Source organism: Coptis chinensis, chromosome 3 (assembly GCF_015680905.1).
Source record: "Coptis chinensis isolate HL-2020 chromosome 3, ASM1568090v1, whole genome shotgun sequence".
NCBI classification, from domain to species: domain Eukaryota; kingdom Viridiplantae; phylum Streptophyta; class Magnoliopsida; order Ranunculales; family Ranunculaceae; genus Coptis; species Coptis chinensis.
The window spans coordinates 122,896,851-122,911,899 of NC_141458.1; the positions used below are offsets into that span (position 1 = coordinate 122,896,851).

The 15,049-nt window shown below is 36.1% G+C and overlaps 1 protein-coding gene and 1 long non-coding RNA gene across 31 annotated transcripts in view; one reads left to right on the top strand and one right to left on the bottom strand.

Moving 5' to 3' along the window:
* The first annotated feature begins 4,064 nt into the window (after nucleotides 1-4,064).
* On the top strand, nucleotides 4,065-4,940 carry LOC147514034 (heavy metal-associated isoprenylated plant protein 47-like). The gene is made up of 2 exons (XM_086597435.1): nucleotides 4,065-4,319; nucleotides 4,419-4,940. The coding sequence occupies exons 1-2, from the start codon at nucleotides 4,314-4,316 to the stop codon at nucleotides 4,770-4,772; spliced, it is 360 nt and encodes a 119-aa protein (XP_086453561.1). The 5' UTR covers nucleotides 4,065-4,313; the 3' UTR covers nucleotides 4,773-4,940.
* A 2,334-nt stretch (nucleotides 4,941-7,274) lies between these two features.
* LOC147514035 (uncharacterized) overlaps nucleotides 7,275-15,049 on the bottom strand; it is a 35,424-nt gene continuing 27,649 nt past the window's right edge. For 16 of the 30 annotated variants that reach the window (XR_015215834.1, XR_015215830.1, XR_015215829.1 and 13 more), the window contains 7 exons: nucleotides 13,669-13,786; nucleotides 13,366-13,496; nucleotides 13,137-13,289; nucleotides 12,168-12,312; nucleotides 8,373-8,516; nucleotides 7,713-7,770; nucleotides 7,275-7,580 (listed from right to left, as the gene is read on the bottom strand). This is a non-coding gene — a long non-coding RNA (uncharacterized LOC147514035). Of the gene's footprint in view, nucleotides 7,581-7,712; nucleotides 7,771-8,372; nucleotides 8,517-8,619; nucleotides 8,817-9,361; nucleotides 9,480-10,789; nucleotides 11,913-12,161; nucleotides 12,313-13,136; nucleotides 13,290-13,365; nucleotides 13,548-13,668; nucleotides 13,787-15,049 lie in introns of all 30 variants that reach the window. The other 14 variants (XR_015215846.1, XR_015215852.1, XR_015215845.1 and 11 more) reach the window with 11 other exon arrangements.

The following is a 15,049-nucleotide window of genomic DNA, read 5'->3' on the forward strand; positions in this document are numbered from 1 at the left end:
CTAGTCACCAAAGACTTGGAAAATAACTTAATCAATGTCTACGAATTCTTCTAATCTTTCTACTACCAACTATGAGAGGGGAACCTCCTTTACGACGCCTGAAAAAAAGAGGACTAGAGATTGTGACTCCTTGTATCCTTGTAAATCCGGCCATTTTATTTTTTTAAATGTCAATTATACCCTTCCGTGAAAATAACTCTGAAAGACAAATGACCCGGATTTAAAATAAATATTTTCCAATTTTACCATTTTTGTCATTTTTACTATGAACAATGAGTGTTCATACATTCTGTTGGTGTATGAACAATGATTGTTCATATCAAAATAGGTGAATGTACCTTATACAATATATTGATGTATGAACATTGAATGTTCATACCCAAAGACTATGAACATCGAATATTCATACCCAAGAACATCGAATGTTCATACCCAAGGATTATAAACAAAAGACTATGAACATTGAATGTTCATACATCTTAACTTCTCCCCATTATAAAGTTCTATGCAAAAATCTGGTTCCACTGGAAATAAACTTTCCAATATATGATCCACTGAACAAAAACAAACAAGACAAAAGAACATTTTAATATTATTTGATTGAAAACCTAAAAATATAATTGATTAACTATTCTAATATACCCCACATTAACAAATAACAAACTAAAACGTACACTTTAATATTATTTTACTGATAACCTACATAACTAATTGATTGACTATTGTAATAGACTTCACATTATTATTCAAATGAGCATTGAAAACAAATAAGCTAATTTTCTATTATTATAGAGTGGGAATCGAGAAGCTTTACGATAAATAACACAAAATCAACTATTATTCTACTGAAACCCTAGAAAATTGCACAAACCACAAAAAAAAATTACTCGATAGAAGTAACACATTTGATTCTCCAACGAAATCACATTCCAATTGAATATTAATTGTCCTTCTCTTCGAATCGTCCCCCAACGTGCACTAGGGGTGGGAATTTGGCCCTAACGACCTGAACCCGGCCCTGACCGACCCGACCCTAAGCCCTATAAAGCCCTCACAACTAAAGCCCTCACGGAGTTTAGGGCAGGGCCAACCCGACCCTAAGGCCTTCTAGGGTAGGGCTAGGGTTAAGGTTCTGAAACATAGGCCCGACCCTAATTCAGCCCTAACCAAGCCCTAGTTATAGTTTCACATTTTCACTATAAATACACGTACCATAATTGTCCAACCCTTTGTTAAATATTTTAAATTAAAATAACATTGTCCTTTGTAATTTATCACTTACACCCAAGAGTACTTTCAATAACTTGTTTTATATAACAAAAACTTGTCAACCTATCTAGCAGCCATGAAGAACAATGAGCATTAGCCTAATAAAAAAATAAGACTTTATTCCTTTGATCATCAAATCAAAGTCTATAACTTATTATTCTCAATTTATTTTCCCACTTACTTCTTATAAATTATATTTTTATTCACATCCAAGCCAAGTCTAGAACTAAAGGTTTTCGTCCACACCATTAAAGCGAAATACAGAGCAGAAATTTGTAACACAGAAACCAAAAAAACAACCTTTGTCTGAAAAATGGCATTTGTAAAACGAATAAAATATATAGGCCCGGCCCTAAAACCTTTAAAGAGGGCTTAGAGTAGGGTCAGGGCTTAAGATTTAGACTTGTGACCCGGCCCGACCCGACCCTATGCTGACTTTAGGGCCGGGCCAACCCGACCTTAATATCTAAAGGGCTTTTAAATGTTTAGTGCCGGGCTAGCCCGACCTGACCCATTGCCCACCCCTAACTTACACCAAAGGGTACTTTCAATAACTTGTCTTATATAACAAAAACTTGTCAACCTATCTAGCAGCCATGAAGAACAATGAGCACTAGCCTAATAAAAAAAATAAGATTTTATTCCTTTGATCATCAAATCAAAGTCTAGAACTTATTATTCTCAATTTATTTTCCCACTTACTTCTTATAAATTATATTTTTATTCACATCCAAGCCAAGTCTAGAACTAAAGGTTTCCATCCACACCATTAAAACGAAATACAGAGCAGAAATTTGTAACACAGAAACAAAAAAAACAACCTTTGTCTGAAAAATGGCATTTGTAAAACGAAGAAAATATATAGGCCCGGCCCTAAAACCTTTAAAGAGGGCTTAGGGTAGGGTCAGGGCTTGAGATTTAGACTTGTGACCCGGCCCGACCCGACCCTATTTGACTTTTTAGGGCGGGCCGACCTTTAATAATATCTAAAAGGCATTTAAATGTTTAGGGCCGGGCCAGCCCGACCCGGCCCATTGCCCACCCCTAACGTGCACAATTTGATTTTTATTTGGAAATCTCTCAAACTAGGGTTTTGTTTCACACTCAGACAGAAATTGAGATTTTTTTTCATGCTTAGATAGAAGTAGTCAAGTTGTGTTTCGGGTTTTGTTTCGTGTTGGCGTACCACATATCAAGTTAACATAGCCACATTGGAAAATAAGGCCATGTAATTAGAGACAAATAAGAAAAGTGTGACACGTATGAAATAAATAGACAGGAGTATAACAGAACCAAACGTTGCAAAACGTGGTAGACATAGATACCCAAACTTGCTAAAAAAAAAGTTTAAACCCCAATATTTGATTAAGGGTATAGTTCATTACTCATCTATGCATTTTTTTCTATTTTGAAATCAAACTACCAATAACCGCCCTTTTCTTAGACTTACCAATTTTCCCTCCTCAAAATTTAAAGAAAAATTTAAAAATACAGGAAATGATCTTTCAAATGTGTTTTTTTCATCTTCTGTGTCAACTCATGAATAGTGTGATTTCCCATAAAACTCTTTTTTATTGGGGCTCAAATAATAATTATTGAATTTTTTGATTAAATAAAAAAATTAAAAAATGAATTGTTGACCAATATTCTAAGGGTTAAATCGGAAATGCAAATCTAAAGAAATATGTTGCTAGCTGAATTTCAAGGGTAACGTTGTAAGAGAGAAAGTAAATATTTGGATAGCAGAGAGAAAAAAGATTAAAATGCTGACGTGACAGTAGAGATTCGTTATTCTCTACTTCAAATTTGACCGATTACATTCAGAACAAAAAATTATCAAATATATATATCCAAACCCAACTCTAGTTAGTTGGATACCGATCTGAATAAAGGCAGTGGAAAGTTCTAAAAGTTCTAATCATTTTCTTAGTTGGTCAAGAGCAAACAGAGTTGGTTACTTCTGCCGTTTACCTCGTCAAGTTATAATTCTTGCACCACGAGTTTAGCATGCCCATGGAATGGAATATGGTACTAAATATTTGATGACCGGTAACACCTAATTAAAGCGCGGCATAGTTGATCTTCACCATCATAAGAACGTGTTTCAAATAAAAGGACAAAGACTTTGAGATGACTTAATTAGAGCATTTTTAATTGTAGGTCAAATAAAAGGACAAAGACTTTGAGATGACTTAATTTTTTAATGGTAGGTCAAATAAAAGGACAAAGACTTTAGAGCATTTTTAATAGGGGTAAACCGTATAAAGTGGAAAGTTTACATCCCAAGTATAAAAAAATTCTATCCAATGGTGGTGCTAAACCGTAGGTAAGACTATTAGTTGATAGACGGGGTGGAAAATTTCTCATCTCGCTATCAGTTGATAAATAGCCCAGGCGACACTTGAACACACGTTTGAACAAAGACGGAGTGGAAAATTTCTCATCTCGCTATCAGTTGATAAATAGCCCGGGCGACACTTGAACACACGTTTGAACAAAAGAATCGTTAAAACGCTACTTTGAGTGACGACCCTATCTATTTCTAAAGTCACAATTTAAAAAATTTAAACTCGGATGACATTTGAAGTGACGTCCCTGTTTAATTTGTAAGAGGGACGTCACTTTAAGTGTTATCTGAGTTTAAAATCAAATTTTTTTACATTTTTCGGTTGGAAACAATAGATAATGGATATTTATTGGCTATACAATAATTTGCAATTGGAGTTGTAAAATCCTAATGACAACTAGGTAGAGCCTACTACACCTCCATTGGAAATGCCCTTGTTAGCTTAACTAGTTAAAGATGTTAATTAACTAAAGTCATTGCCTTGGTCTTTCCTTTAAATCATCTCATGTCCAAGAATGACGTAACCTACCGTTCATGACACCTATAAATATGTGGATCAGAGACTATCCGATTCATCAACTAAAATTACTCGAACTCATTTCGAGAGGTGTTTGCTTGTGTGGTATATAGAAGACTCAAAACCCTCTAGTGCAATCACGCCCAAATTCAAGCTATCTTTTATTTGATCAACTCAACGATGGCGGTAAGTTTTTCGAAAACCTAACATGTATGCAAATATGATTTGAAAGTTAATTTTTTGGTGAGTTATTGCAACTTCTAATTGATTTGTAAACGTTTACAGCAAAAGGTAGTGATCAAAATTATTTCAATGAACGGTGCCAAGTCCAGGACTAAAGCCATGAAGATTGCTGTCTGTGCAGCAGGAGTTGTCTCAGTAGAACTACAAGGTGATCAAATCGTGGTTACTGGCGAAGGAATCGATTCACCTGAACTTACATGTTTACTGAGGAAGAAATTTGGTTACGCTGACCTTGTTAGTGTTGCCGAAATTAAAAAAGAGGAGAAGATCCCAGAGAAGAAGGAACCAACTAGTGCACCACCATTTATATGGACGCCTCATTATCAATATGGCACACCACCATTTTATGTGTCGGAGATTCGAGAAAACAATCAAGACCCTTGCAGTATCATGTAACCGTCTCTTACTTGTATCTCTGTATGCTCATTTTCTTCAACCTGAGGTGATGGATCCTGAGATTGTACAACAAATTATAATTGACTATAATATAATCTTTTCAATGCTGGTCAGAAACGTCTAATGTACATGTACAAACTACAACTACAACCAATAATTTTCCTTAAACTTTGTTTGTAGCTTTTAGAATATTCAAATTTTGTTGATGTAACAGCAATTACATAATCAACCAGTTACGTCAAGAGTCTCATCAGCTGGAATTCAACTAAATTCAGATTTTATCGATAAGGCTTGACGAACCCCATTATCCCAAGTACATGCAAAAGAAATCTGCAATAGATAGATAACAGAGGGCACAATATATTGCTTATTTATGCTTAATTCCATTGCACAAGCCACTCGGAAGAATTTCTGAAACCGTGCACAACAATTACCATACAAGAATCAAGTCAGGACCTCAGGAATCAGGATACGTACAAGATCCACATACATGACTAGAAAAGCAGCACAAGACGCAGCACAACTGATCATCCGAACGAGTGAGTAGCTTTTGCCCCTAAACATCTCAACTAACCACACGGTCAAGTAGTATGAACAAGTAAACAACAGTCCTTCTACGCGTATTGACTGGACTTCAGTCTAGACAAAAATCTTAAATACAACTAGTCAACAAAGACTTGGAAAATAACTTAATCAATGTCTACGAATTCTTCTAATCTTTCTACTACTCGAGTCCAACTATGAGAGGGGACCTCTACGACGTCTGAAAAAAAGAGGACTAGAGATTGTGACTCCTTGTATTCTTCAAAATCGTTTTGGAGAGTTCTTGTTGACCTTTTACTACAGAACAATTCAACGACCTAGTGCAACTACCCCAATTCGCGTACCATGAATGAACTGTCTCAATTTTGCCTTGGATCCATTAGACAATGAAGACACATATAGAAGTACAGGTTCAAGTAGTCTTACAGAAGTATAATGATTACTCAAATTACACTCATCTGACAATAGATAATTGGTAATTTGTACACCAAAGTGTTGGGATCGAAATATTAACAAATGGTGCCAGTTTACCTGATACATCACTTATTTATTTTTTTAGTTGTTTCTTGACTATTATTAGTAAGTAAATCAACTTGTCATAAGAAAGCCAAAACTAGCCTAGCCTAGCCTAGCCAATAGTTCACTCCTACTTGTATGAGGGGCTCTGTAGGTGTTGTATCGGTAGAACTACAAGTCAATAATAAGAACCAAATTGTGGTTACCAGCTAGGGATTTGATTCGAGATACCTTTCAGTGTTGATATGGAAGTGACTTCACCAAACTAGTTGGTGTCACCCCAGTTATTTAGAGAGCAAACGAAGGACAAAAAGGAACAAGAAAATAGTCCAGATGACCAGTTTGGAGAAAAAGTAACTCTAGAGGACACTGTTTTTTGTGAATAACTCACAAGCACAAATTTTGGAGAAAAATAACTCATGACCCATTATTTCAAAATTAGTAACCCTCAAAGACAAAATAAGTTGGCCCGGCCCTCTTCCGTGAAAATAACCCTCAAGTACAAATAACCCGAATTTAAAATAAATATTTTCCAATTTTACCATTTTTGTCATTTTACTATGAACAATGAGTGTTCATACTTTCTGCTGGTATATGAATAATGATTGTTCATATCCAAATAGGTGAATGTACCTTATACAATATATTGATGTATGAACATTGAATGTTCATACCCAAAGGACTATGAACATCAAATGTTCATACCAATCAATGTTCATACCCAAGAACTATGAACATTGAATGTTCATACCCAATTAATGTTCATAATGTTCATACCCAATTGATATTCATACCCAAAGACTGAACACTGAATGTTAATGTATAGATATTGAATGTTCATACCCAAAAGACTGAATATTGAATATTTATACACAATCAATGTTCATACTCAAAGACTATAAATATTCAATGTTCATATTAAATACACTGGGTCGTTTCGTCTGGGCTGGACTGTTAATTATTTCGCGTCAGAGATATACTTGACATTTCATCTACCCGATCCGTTTTTTATTTCGCGTCAAGAGTATACTTGACCTTTCATCTACCCATCATTATGAGTTACGAAAAAAAAATGTCTTTGAAAGTCACTCCCTGTAAGTGATAATCAGAATTAAGAAAGGACGAAATAGTAAGTACCTAAGAATACATCTAGTAGAACGATTAATCCATGTCAGAACAATATGAGAGAACAATACATTAGTCATAGCAGCCAGGCAGTATATCTCAAGAAAATCAGACAGCCTGTTATGAATTATGATTGGGTTGTGCCTTAAGAAACGCCGGCCAAAGGAGTCGTCTTTCTTACCAAGTATTACGGTCTGCTAATTAGATCGTTTGTCAATAACAACTAACCAAAAAATGGAAATAGAAGTAAAGAGATTCCGTATGGGAGCAAGTACTTATATCTGACAGGCGAGTTGGGGCTTAACAAACATTGCTACCTATTGAAGAATTTTTTCTCTCCCTCAAAATCCAGTAGCCACAGAGATTTTTCTTATTGTAGGGCTTGGCAATGCTACTATCATGGCCTTCAGAGGAAATTCGAAGAATCACAAGGAGCACTGGCGATGATTTTGTACAGACGACTTCAGAACACATAATATACACTTCAAAAAAGTACTTGCAACTCTTTGCATATTACATTTACAGACTTCAATAACATAATTACAATTTTCTGAAGAACGTAGACAAATAAAACATACTTTTTACATGGCATCACTAAGAAGAAAAGCACCAAACCCTCAGCACCTGGAATCGAATACATCACAACATTGTGATGGTTAATGATATGTATAAAACATAGAACATTACCAAGTGCAGCCCATAGCAATGCACGTTGGTTAGTGATATGTATAAAACACAGTAGCGATAGAACATTACCAAGTGCAGCCCATAGCAATGCATATGGTGCAACTAATAGAACCGGCTGCTCCTAGACCTATCATGATTCACGACATGAATGTACCTTATTAGCATCATCATACTTAATTTTAAATTTTCTTCATTAGATCTACATCTTATTTGCCACCAAAAACATACACTAAGTTGAACCAAATAGTCGCTATGTGATTTATTCAAAATAAAAAGCAGGAAATCCCAACATCATACTTAAAAACTTAGAATTCTCCTAGACACTATCATGACATGAATGTATCTTATTGGCAACAATCATACTTAAAATTTCAAATTTTCTTCATTTAAACCGATTATAAACATCTTGGAAATTGCTGCTCCTAGAACTTCTACCATGACCTGAATGTACCCTATTAGCTTGTTTTGGAATGTAACCTATTAGCAACATCATACTTCAAATTTCAAATCCTCTCCGAGTCTTCATTTAAACCTTTTAGAGACATCTGATTTTTTATACAAAGCATACATTAAGTTTAGCCAGATAGACGCTCTGTGATTAGTTCAACAATAAAAGCAGGATATAGCAGACCTTGTCCTCAACCTTTGAAGGGATCTTTAGTAGCATTCAAAGAAGCATTTTCGCAAGATCAATGTATTAAGCAGAAAACGAGGGGAACATACGTGTACCTGCCTAGCAACCTAGAGCTCTGCCCCCATTGGTGCAAGAATGGCTTTGGTTCTTGAATTTCAATCATACTATCATCTGTGCCAGAAGACATATACCAAAACACCTATCATCGAGCTTGTCCCTTCAAGTGGAAGATTCCCGCCCTGAAAGCCAAACACAAGCTACATCACTGACCAGTCAAAGATGGTTTCCCTAGCCCAGACTGCGAATTAGGGAGCACTTTTCGATTGTCTCGTTATAATGTACCTAGGTACTCTGAATCCCTGAGTCATGTCAAGTTACAGGCCAAAATAATCACGCCTCTGCAAAGTTAAACATCATACAAAGAGGGATGGGCTGAGCATGAGTAGCTCTATCGTCTACGTCATCCCCAGTGCTCTATCCTAAGACCTTGTGCACCCTAGTTACACTTCTACAAGTACTGTTAAGACAGACCTTCTCACCTAGAACATAGTCAAAATCGAGATTACTGACATTTCACATTTTCGCATGAAGTCTTAAGAGTATATTACAAAGAATACTAACAACGGAAAATAGAGAATTGACCTCATTCCTTTGCAGCAGAAGTATAGGCTCCACCACCAAATTCAAGGACTAAACATTGTTTTGTTCAGGCTGTTTACTGTTTTATTAAGTACTTAACGACAAGAAGCTAAACGTTTAACTAAATAAAAAGCAATACAAGTGATGTTTTCCCCCACAAGGAGCACATGCGATATTTTGTAGAGACAATCACCAAAGATCACCAAACACACAATTATATGCACTTTGAAGAAGTCCTTGCAACTTTTTGCATACTGCATTCACAAACTTCGACAACATAATTACTATCTCCTGATCCCTAGTGTCAAGCTCAGGAACATTGTTTCTACCAGTCATTCTCACTGATTGAAATTGGAGAATCAGTAAAAGAACACTACTAGGAGAAATCATCTTATTCTGAAGTTTACAAGTTGGAAAAACTTTCCAGATAACTAACGGGTATTACCGAGAATGATGTATGGATATATCCTCAATCCTACATGCAAATGATAACGCCTCCATACATCGCCAAGCCAATATCCCGTCTTCCAGCTCACTGTAGCAAGCACTTAATCGACCTAACACTAACAGTTAACACATACCAATAAACAAAAAGAAAAGAAACACATCCTATTACCCCTGTAAGACGGTGCATATAAATCAAATATATACACAAGAAAGATGTCCTACCACCCCCAGTAAGATGGAGCATAAGAATCAAACATTCACAACTTGAACAAAGCAATAAAAGTAGAATGGGGGCAATGACGTCCAGAACAAACCCAACTAATCCTTACAACAAAAACACGTCATCAAATAATCAATATAGTAAGGATCTAATAACTCAGTCCAAGGTAAACAACCCTAAAACAGCCATGACTCCAGCCATTAATCCACTTCTAAGTTGTAACCAACTATAAGTACTCCATCAACAATTTTTAACTTTATAACGCTAAGAATATTTTGGAAACTGAAAGAGTCTTATCAATTGACATGTTTTAATTCCTTTAAAGCTATAAGATCCTTCATTTTGTAAAATCTGAACACACATAGAAAATCAAAATGAATATCAAAGACATGCCAATGAAAGCAATCTTAGAACACACTGAATGCAAACGGAACTAGCATTCAACTAAAATAAACGTAACTTATTATACTCAGCCCATGCTGTTGCAGTGTCAAACAATATTTGGAAAGTCAAGGAAACCCAAATATAGATCAGCACGATGGAAGCCTACTAGCCTAGAATACACACAATTAGTAACAGACACAACAGATCCTATAAGGGAACAGGCACCAGATTTCGTCTCCCATTGTCAAAGGGGGACCAAGGCGGCCTAGGTCAGACAAATGGGCAACTTTTAGTACAACAAAGAGACATAACGTTCAATCTATGCTATTTACTTTGGAGACATAATGCTCACACCTTTCCTCGCCAATCACAACATACACAACAGAGGAAATGAGAAGTACCTCTGCATGCAAGGTAACAACTAGGGTGTACATTATCGTCCCACAAAATCTTAGGATCTCCCAGACCCCCCGCCAAGAAAACCATCTTTCATAAAATTCTTTAAAAAAACACTACGAACTCTAGAAGAGAGAATCTGAGAATGTTGGCATAGAGAGAATTTTAAAAAGTAAGTCACACTTGAGACAAAAGAACAACTTTGAGACAAAGAACTACTTTGAAGTAAGTAGTAACAACATTGATTGCCGAGTGAAACTTCTCCACACCCCTCACAAGATGAACTGTTCCTTAGAAAAATTCACAAGCGGGGAGAACAACTTAGCAAACAAATGTAAAAAGTATGAACCAAAAAAGATTGAAAATTTAAGAATTTGGGTGCAGAGAGAATTAATAAAAGTCACACACATGAGATAAAAGAAATACCTTGTCATAGACTCATAGTAACAATATTGTTTGCCGAGTGAAATTCCTCCACACCATATGGATTAACTCTTACGAAAATTCACAAGCGGGGAGAATACCATGGAAAATTATTGTAGGAAGTACGAACCAAAAAAGGTTTAGAATTTAGGTGTAAAGAGACTAATAAAGAGTAAGTCACAATTGCAACAAGAAACTCCTTAAAACAGTAACAATGGTGATTGCCGAGAGAAATTTCTCTACGTACCTCACACGATGAACTCTTTCTTAGAAAAATTCATAGGCATGGAAAATACCTTAGCAAACAACAATAGGAAGTAGGAACTAGAAAAGGTTGATAATGTTGGAGTAGAAAGAATTTAAATTTAAATGGATTTCAATTTAAATGGATTTTTAAAGAGTTAGTCACACTTGAGAGAAAAACTTCTTTGACGTTGTTGCACAAATTTGATTGGCAAGTGAAATTCCTCCACACTCCACGCGTGAACTCTTCCTTGAAAAAATTCACAAGCGTGGAGAATACCTAGGTAAACAAAATTAGGAAGTACGAACCAAAAAAGTTGTGAATTTAGGTTTAGAGAGATTTTTAAAGAGTAAGTCACACTTGAGAAAACAAATGCTTTGACGTTGTTGCACAATGTTGATAGCCAATTGAAATTTCTCCACACCCCTCACGCGTCAACCCTTCTTTGGAAAAATTCACAAGCGTTGGAAAATACATTGACAAACAACAGTAGGAAATGGGAACCAAAAAAGTTAAGAATTTTGGTTTAGAGGGATTCTTAGAGAGTAAGTCACACTGGAGAAAATAAATTCTTTGACGTGGTTTGACAAAGTTGATTGCCAAGTGAAATTTCTCCACACCCCTCACGCGATGAACTCTTCCTTAGAAAAATTCACAAGCGTGGAGAATACCATGGCAAAGAACAGTAGGATATAGGAACCAAAAAAGTTGATAAATTTAGTTTAGATGAATTTTTAAAGAGTTAGTCACACTTTGAGAAAAAAAAAATTGACGTTGTTGTACAAAGTTGATTGCCAAGTGACATTCCTCCACACCCCTCATGCGTGAACTATTCCTTGAAAAAATTCACAAGTACCCTATTAGCTTGTTTTGGAATGTAACCTATTATAGCAACATCATACTGCAAATTTCAAATCCTCTCCAAGTCTTCATTTAAACCTTTTAGAGACATCTAATTTTTTTCTAAAAAGCATACATTAAGTTTAGCCAGATTGACGCTCTGTGATTAGTTCAACAATAAAAGCAGGATATAGCAGACCTTGTCCTCAAGCTTTGAAGGGATCTTTAGTAGCATTCAAAGAAGCATTTTTGCAAGATCAATGTATTAAGCAGAAAATGAGGGGAACATACGTGTACCTGCCTAGCAAGCTAGAGCTCTGCCCCCATTGGTGCAAGAATGGCTTTGGTTCTAGATTTTCAGTTATACTATCATCTGTGCCAGAAGACATATACCAAACAACCTATCATCGAGCTTGTTCCCTTAAAGTGGAAGATTCCAGCCCTGAAAGCCAAACACAAGCGACATCACTGACCAGTCAAAGATGGTTTCCCTGGCCCAGACTGCGAATTAGGGGGCACTTTTCAACTGTCTCTTTATAATGTGCCTAGGTACTCTGAAACCGTTAGTCATGTCAAGTTACAGGCCAAAATAATCACGCCTTTGCAAAGTTAAACATCATACAAAGAGGGATGGGCTGAGCATGAGTGGCTCTATCGTCTATTCCTTGTATAATAAAGTAGCCAACTATGCACAGCACGACCCTGACCAAGTACAGCCAGTATGCTAACCTATACCTAGGTGCTCAAAATTCTTGATATACACGACAAGTTGCAGGCCAAAATAACCACGTCTGCAAGTGTAATGAGCTGGATGGACATATCACACGATGTTCACTTAATGAAATATACGATATATCTTTTAATGTCTTGTCAATTATTTGATAAGATTAGTTTTGTCTTCTTCTCAGGCATTGATATTTGACCTAGACTTAGAATTCAGAGAATTCCAAACCCTAAACAGATATATTGAAAAAAACAGTTTGCACAATAAATTTACCCGAGAATCCAATCCTACATCTACTCAACACATAAATATCTGCTGCATAAAAGTTTATAACAGATAAAAATTAACTATGCATCATCACTAAAATATTGTTTACCTGATCAAAAGAATCACAGAACAACATATCATACATGTACCACCAAAAACAAATCAACACATGCTTGCATGCGTTAAGTGTTGTTGTATGGATCAAATACACATTTTCGAGTTAATACTGTATCTTGTTAGCACTGTTCAAAGACTTGCCAGTTCAAAACACCTACCTTCTTCCTCTGTCAAAGTTGCAAAAATAGCTCAATATATACTCAGGACTTCACGGCCTTGCAATCACAATGGACAATAGCTCTTACGCCTCGCATCATGGACTTTGCATTTTAAAGCATTGGCTAGGAAATCAGAAGCCTTCACCTATATCCCTGGCCATTAAATTATATTAAAAAATTAATAAAAACTACAACTAAAGCAAAAATTCTTACCCTAAAATAAGCATACCATGCAAGAACCATGAGTGCCAATGATCCAGTTTAGGCAATATGCACATAGCGTGCACAAGCATTGGCCAAACCAATATGCACATCCCCTCATTAAATGGTTTGATTTTCCATAAAATAGAATCCAGATTCCTGAGATCTCAAGTTCCTACGTTAGATCACTGAAGCTAGATACTCACAATCCTTAGTGTCCACAAGTAAACATCAGTCAAAGAGTGAATACAACATAAGACATTAACACTGACATTGTGTATCTAGAATTATCCAGTACCAAATAGTAATACCAGTATGGTTTTACACATACCTCGCTAGTTCAATTGAGAACAGCTTGTACGCCTTTCCAACTACCTAATAGCTTATAAGTTCTGTCATGAAGAAACCCTTCATTACTTTTGTTAGTTTCCCCATCTTCTTCGCTAAATCTGTAACACAAACATTTGCAACCTAGAGTTATGATATAGACTGAATCTAAAATAAATGAATAGATTGCATGACTTTTTCTAAAGTTATTTACTCTATTGCAGCATGTCACCCACCCAGCAATCATGACGCAGTCCACATCTATGTTATCTTCAGTAGAAAAATTGAGTCAATAGTATGAGACTGCTCCATTTAAGAGAAAACTACACCAGTCTATTTGACCTTGAACCTCCATCAAATGGCCTCAACACTCGTTTCACTAATGTACTACTAAGAAGTAGTTGAAGGACTCTACTAAGAGGACAGTGCAACCTTCATCAGAAAGACCAGAGGTTTATTTTCGCAATGCTTTGCTCCCCAGGGACTAGCAACGTGATCATCAAGTTACATCATCCAGTCGGAAGTAGAAATCTTTCCATTCAGCTGTTACCATCAAAGCGACTCGAGCATGACCTTGTACAAGCAAATTCAATTGCCTAAGATTTTCCTCACATCCTATGAGAACACTTTGAAAAAAATTATTAAAATAATAAATAATAACGAATAGAATTAATAAATATAATAGCAGTAATAGTAAATTAATACTAGTATACTGCTAAGCAGTGGGGTGAGCGGAGTGGAAGAGGAAGATGGAGGAGTGGAGATTTATAGTGTCTGGAGAGGGAGAGGAAAAGGAAGAGTGAAAGAGACGAAGAGAAAAAACAGAAGAAAAGAGATGAGGACAGACAAACAGAAACCAACCAAGTTGGTTTTGTTCGCGTAACCGCTTTCTCCCAAAATGTTCGCTCCGTTCACGGATTAGCAAAAACTAGTTATAACCTGATCTGGATGCTAAACCATTTCGCAGATAAAATCTGCGCATAGCCTGTTGGTCTGCATTGTTGTCATAATAACCTATACCTCTATGGCTACTTGAGCTTGAGATGGACTCGAGTCAGGAAAGTCTTCCAGGAAATTCATTAAGGCCTCAAAACATATATCACAAATGTGTAAACAAAACAGAGGATTAGAAATGAAATTTAGGTGGTGCACGTGACTTTACTTAAGTCGGCACGTGATTTCACTTGTGTTTTTTCTGGTCTAATTTCACATGTTATAAAGAAGGGTTAAGATTAGGGGTGTTCATGGGTCGGTTCTGGGTCTATTTTTAGCGGTTTCTATCGGGTTCGGTTCTTTCGGGTTTTTTCTTATATTTTGAAAACCCAAATCTATACCCATTAATTAAGTCGGTTCCGGTTCTTTATCGGGTTATATATTTTTATTGC